Source organism: Quercus robur, chromosome 8 (genome assembly GCF_932294415.1).
Source record: "Quercus robur chromosome 8, dhQueRobu3.1, whole genome shotgun sequence".
Taxonomy (NCBI): domain Eukaryota; kingdom Viridiplantae; phylum Streptophyta; class Magnoliopsida; order Fagales; family Fagaceae; genus Quercus; species Quercus robur.
The window spans coordinates 21,234,570-21,240,854 of record NC_065541.1 but is presented as its reverse complement, the minus strand read 5'-3'; the positions used below and the strand labels follow the sequence as shown (position 1 = coordinate 21,240,854).

Sequence of the window (6,285 nt, the reverse complement as noted above, 5' to 3'; positions counted from 1 at the left end):
GAAAAATTTTGCATTTTTATTCTAAATTGATAAGGTTTTTTTTACTAACCATGGTTAAACTTTTGTAAAGAGATTTTTATAAAAAAATTAATATTTCATTATTAATATAAACAAAATTTGGGGGGGGGGGGGGGAAGTGTGTAATTTCTTCAAACCTCAAGGGAGGGATGTGTTTTTTCTCTTTAAGTTTAGGGTGGAATGTCATTCTCCCAAACCTCAAAGGAGGGGAGAATGTAATTATCAAAATAATAATAATAATAATTTTCTTATAAAAAAATATATCAAATTACTAAAAGGTTTAAAAAGTGACTTAAAACTTGTAACTATTCTCAAAATAATTAGAAAATCAAGTGAAAAAATCCTCAAAATTCAAAATTAGAGCCAAAAAGTCAAACTGCCAATCAAAATTTTATCATTGAGGAGGAAGTGTGGATTAACAATTGCCCACAAACAAGGTTTATGGTGACAAAAATTTTCGTCACTATATCCTTGATTTGATCCTCTAAGAGACATGGCAATAAAAGTTCTAACGATGCCAAATGTCTTGGCAACGAAAATTTCCCTCGCCAAATAGTTTGAATATTAAAAATTAGTGTTGGGCTCTAGTGCTGATTTTGAAAGGAATGTTTAACCTCTGTATTGGGACATCATGTTAACCAACAGTCAAACATTCCTCTCAAGTAGAGATGACAATTTTTTTCCTACCCCACCTTGACCTCTCCATCCCGCTCTGTCGCGTGCGAGTTTTTCCCACCCCACAAAGATAGTAGGGTAGGAATAGGGCAAAAAAAAAAATTCCCATACTCTGGAGTGGGATGAGGATGAGTTTAAACTTTTTAGCCCCGCTCTGCCATGCTCTATTAGTTTTAAAGATTTAGTTTGTATTACTAAGTATTATTGATTATGAAAATTGTTGTATTACTAAGTATTACGAAAATTGCTAAGCCTCACATAAGGTGTTATATGTTATTTATGTACAATAATAGCTGTAATTGAAAGTCTAATTCGATTACTTCAATGTTTGTCATTCTAACATAACGATTGAATACTTTTGTAGTTTGAGCAAAAGAGAGGTCATGTTGCGTCGGCTGTGGGATGTTACATGGCACAACATGGTGGTACAGAAGAAGAAGCAATCAATGAGTTTCAAGAACAAGTTAAAGATGCATGGGAGGACATCAACAAAGAGTGCCTTTGCCCAACAATTGTCCCCACGCCAATTCTAATGCGAATTCTCAATCTTGCACATGTGATTGATGTCGTATACAAGGACAAAGATTGCTACACATGTAACACCCCAAATATTTTCTAAAGCAATTTTTCCAATGAGAATAATATCTAAATTGGACTTTATTTTTTAATCAGTGTGGTTAACTATTTTATGGAGGAGTTTTGAATATTTGGGCATGTGATAGTATTTAGTTAATTTTAGAATGGGCCAATTTAAATATGAGAAAAACTTTAAGGGTAAAATTGTAAATTTGATCCCAAGATATTTTGGAACAAGTGGTCCACAATGCTCCCATCAACACACCCCCTTTTCTCTTATCACCATACGTATGCCTCTTCTCAACATTTCTCTATCTTTCTATCTCACCCACCCACCGAAGCCCACAAACATACACACTCTAGCTCCCTCTATTTCTCTCACTCCCTCACCAGTAAACCGGCCATCCACCACCACTTTTGGAGGATTTCACCGGAGAACCCCATTAGAAACCCCATATGCTCCATTCTCTCAAACTTTAAAGGTAAAACTCTTAATTGTTTGGTAGTTTTTCAAGTTTTTGTAAGATTTCTTTCTAATCTAAGCTACATGAGTGGTATACATGTGATTGAGATCGGAGAGATGGAGGGTGACGGTGAGATCGGGTCTTGGAGAGTGAGGATTGAGATCGGGTTGAGAGGCTTAGGGTTGAAAATGTCTGAAAGAGTGGAATATAAACAAAGCCTAAAGCCGCATTTTTAACATGCGGCTATAGGCAAAATCTGAGGCCCTGTTTAAAAAACACGGCCCCAGTTTCGTCTGAAGCCGCGTCTATAAAACGCGACTTCAGATATGCTAGAGCCGCATTTTTAAAATGTGGCCACAGTTAAGGAAAAGAAAAAAAAAATTTTGCCAAAAAATAAAATACGGAGGTCCTTAGGCCGCGTTTTTAGCTCAAAACAACGCGGCCTAAGAACCCGTCTATGGCCCCGTTTTTGTGAAACGCGGCTTCAGTCTATCTTGGGCCGCGTTCTTAAAATGCGGCCATAGTTAAGGAAAAGAAAAAAAAAAAAAAAAAAAAAGAAGTTTGCCATTCAGTAAAATACGGAGGTCCTTAGGCCACGTTTTTTTCTCAAAAAAGCGCGGCCTAAGAACCTGTCTATGGCCCCGCTTATAAAACGCGGCCTAAGAACTTGTCTATGGCCCCGTTTTTATGAAATGCGGCTTCAGTCTATCTTGGGCCGCGTTTTTTATAGCCACGGCTTAAAAAACGCGGCCCAAGGCCCCTGCGTTTTGTAGTGAGTACATGGGTTTTTGATTTGGTGGATTTATTTGTTAAATGGTTAAGGGCTATTACAAATGATGATCATTTGGGGTTTCTTCATTGTTAAAAACTTGGGTTCCTTGAGCAAATCATATGAGTTAATTTTGTGGAAGTTTGGGGTTGATTTTTTGGAAGTGTGTTTCTTTGCATTCAAATGACTTTGGCAAATATGAGTGTGAGTGTAGTGTTAACTTTGAATTTCTGAAAGTGGAGTGTGAGCATGTGCCTTTGCATACCTAGTGTTTCATAAGTTGTTTATATGAGCTTTTGGGTTTGATTCCTTGTTTTTAATATGCTTTAAATCTGGTGGTTTTAATGTGAGTAAATTCTCAAATAATTTGGGCTAGTCTTACAACTATAGCAATTTTCTAAAGCTGTCATGACAGATTTGAGTCAGCCGCAATGCATGATTTTTAATAAATTACAGAAAAATCGTTTTGGGCTGAATGTTCTGTGGTACATTGTATACATATAGGGGGATATTCCCTTAAAATTTTGAATTAATTAGATAACTTTTCATTGACCAAACAAGTTTTACAAAATGGCTGCCCTGCTATGTACTAAATCTGAAAGCAAGACTAAAACGCTGAGAAATTGTGGAATTAATCCCAAACCTTGGTTGATCTTATCTTAGCTTAAATATATTATTTAGTACCCAAAGAGATTCATGAGTATGCTATATTATCTTATGATGCACATTATTGCAGTAATGAATTTAAAATGTTTTGGTTGTGTTAGCACTATGAGTTTCTTGGATGCTTGTTTGGTTCCTGCTTGGGAAGGGTACTTGTCTTAGGACAAGCAAGCTAGACTTTAGGGCCTTTGGTTTTATTTTAGGGTATCATTACGATTTATGGAGATAAGTGTGATGGTACTTTGTGAAAGACCTTGTTATTGATAGGTTTGATCATTGTGTTTCTACTTTATGATATTCTTGGTGATGGACCTAGTGACAGGATTAGTTGATTTTGTAATGCTCGGTTGAGGTAAAATTGGTTGGCCTTCCAAGGTAAGTAGCTTTTAACGGGATTTTTGGAAAATAACCATGTTGCATAAACATTGTTTTTGGGTTAAACACATTTTGGAAAATTATTTATGGAACTATATCTTTCTAAAAACTATTGTGTTGTAACCTTAACAAGGTAGTCAAAGGCAAAAGGCGCCCTTAACGTGCCAAGGCCTTGTATCGCCCGAGGCGACGAGGCACCAAAAAGGAGCTAGCCTGAGTGAAGCGAGGCACCAGATTCTAAAAAATTAGTCTCCATCCAAATATCAACAGTCAACTAAGTCTAGATAATTATCAAATATCAACTAAGTCTGAATATAAACATAAATCACCATTTAAAAATTAGTCTCCATCCCAATATCAACTAAATCTGAATATTAAACCAAAATATTGTTCATAACTTCATATTAGAAAGAGGAAAACTCCTACTAAAACATTGAAGATTGAACTTCATGACTATCCATGACAAAAAAAGGCATTTGAAGATTGAACATTCTGCCTATTAGCCTATTTAATAGTCTGAATGTGCATGGTTGTTATTTTTAATCTAAAGGTCATCATCAGAGTCTTCACTCAAGTTTCCATCACTTTCAAAGCCACTTGAACTAGATTTATAACCATCATCATTCTCTTCCTCGGTCTCATCAGAATCAACATCTTCCTCTTCAATATTTGGTTGTGATGTTGAGGCCTTTGAGCTTGCCCTTGGTTTTGTTTGGAATCTAGTATTCTTCCTTGGTTCTCCATCACCAGAAGCTCTTGCCACTACACCCCATGTCAAACCATCATCATCATCATCATCAAAAACCAACTCATCTTCAACATTCATAGATGGTTCAACACCCATTTCCCCCAACAACCATTCATTACTTTCATCTATATCACCTAAGGAGATGGGATCAATAACATCACGCTTATCATATCGTGCCTTCATCTTTTGATTATACTTCACAAAGATCAAATCATTTAGTCGTTTTTGTGCAAGTCTATTCCTTCTTTTTGTGTGAATCTACAACCATTTATGAAAACTAAGTATTAGACTATAGTGAATAATTAAACCATTGAAATTTTCTATGAAATAAAGTAGCTCATCAAAGGATAAAATCTACTTATTATACTTCAAAACTCACCTGCTTAAACACACTCCAATTGCGCTCACAGCCACATGCACTACAAGTCAAGTTCAAGATTCTAATAGCTAACTGTTGCAAATTCGGAGTTGAGCTCCCATACAAACTCCACCATTCAGCTATGTTAAAAAAATAAGTATGAGTAATGATATATGATATATCATAGAAGTCAGATTTTTTTTTTTTTTTTTTTTTTTGTGTAAAAAGTGCCACTGTTCTAGTCATTATAAGTTAGATATAAATGCTTTCTTACCTGGAGCCCTTGTCTTTCTTGATCTTTTAGCTAATTCAATCCCAAAGAGTCCTTCAGCTTTCTTATAGATGGGTAGCTCAGCCATGATCTTGTTCTGAATTTCAACACTAGGAACTAGTCTTTGTATACAAGCATACAATCCTGTTATAATTTCATGATCTGTTGCTATGTTATCATTAAAATAGAAGTACTCAGGATTCAAGAAATGACCCGCTGCATGCAAAGGCCGATGTAATTGACATCTCTCGTCAATGATTTAAAAAATATTTGAATACCTTTCTTCATTCTCATTAAAAGCTTTTATAATAGCTTCTTTGGCCCTATCCATTGCCTCATATATGTAACACATGGCTGGTTTTCTCTCATTATCAACAAGGCGAAGAACCTGAACAAGAGGGCCCATAACTTTAAGAATGTAAACTATAGTATTCCAAAAAGAAGGCATCAAAATTTTTTCTACTACTCGTTTAGCATTTGCTTCCTTTGTCCATCTACTACGAACCCACTCCTCAGAAGTAAACATGGCCCTTAGGTTATGCTTTTGCTTATAAATGGATTTTATTGTAAGATATGAAGTGCAAAACCTAGTTTTTCCAGCCCTAACGAGCTCTCTTTGTTTTGTGTATTCTCTCATCATATTTAAGACACCTCCATGGTTGTAGATATATCCAGTCAATTGAATGGCCCTTTCCAAAGTTTTTGTAATTCTAGGAATTTTCCCAATGTCCTCTAATATAAGGACAATGCAGTGTGCAGCACATGGAGTCCAATACAAATTTGGCCTTTTTGCTTCCAACAACTTCCCAGCCAACACATAATTAGATCCATTATATGATACTACTTGGACTACATTAGCCTCCCTAATCTGTTCTACAAATGCATCAAGTAATTCAAAAGTTTTTTCCCCAATTTTCATAAAAGATGATGCATCAATTGACTTCACAAACATGGTTCCAGATGGGCAATTCACCAAAAAGTTAATCAAGGTCCTATTGGTTCTACTAGTCCACCCATCAGACATAATAGAACAGCCATATTTCTTCCAATCTTGCTTGTGACCACTCAATAACTCATTTGTGTAAGCCACCTCCTTTTTGAGAATTGGAACTCTTAACTCATGTTAACTAGGAAGCTTCATATTTGGACCATACTGCCCAATAGCTTCAACTGCCCATTTAAATTCATCTAAGCAAGCAACATTGAATGGTATACCGGCTAGATAAAATAGTCAACCAATATACTAACAAGCTTGTGCTCTTTTCTCTTTGTCAAGTTTATCATTGATGTTAGTTTGCTTCATCTTACCCTGTTTCCTAAGTGCAACCACTTTTTCTGGCTTTAATCTTACAAAAGAATCCATGGGAC

At 35.8% G+C, this 6,285-nt stretch overlaps 1 protein-coding gene across 1 annotated transcript; it reads right to left on the bottom strand.

Annotated features, from left to right (window-relative positions):
• Nucleotides 1–4,084: 4,084 nt before the first annotated feature.
• Nucleotides 4,085–5,941, bottom strand: LOC126696025 (uncharacterized). Its single transcript, XM_050392815.1, has 4 exons — nt 5,196–5,941; nt 4,921–5,039; nt 4,668–4,786; nt 4,085–4,546 (listed from the first exon to the last, which is right to left on the bottom strand). Exons 1-4 carry the CDS (start codon nt 5,939–5,941, stop codon nt 4,085–4,087), a joined length of 1,446 nt encoding a protein of 481 aa, XP_050248772.1.
• Between the last annotated feature and the right edge of the window lie 344 nt (nt 5,942–6,285).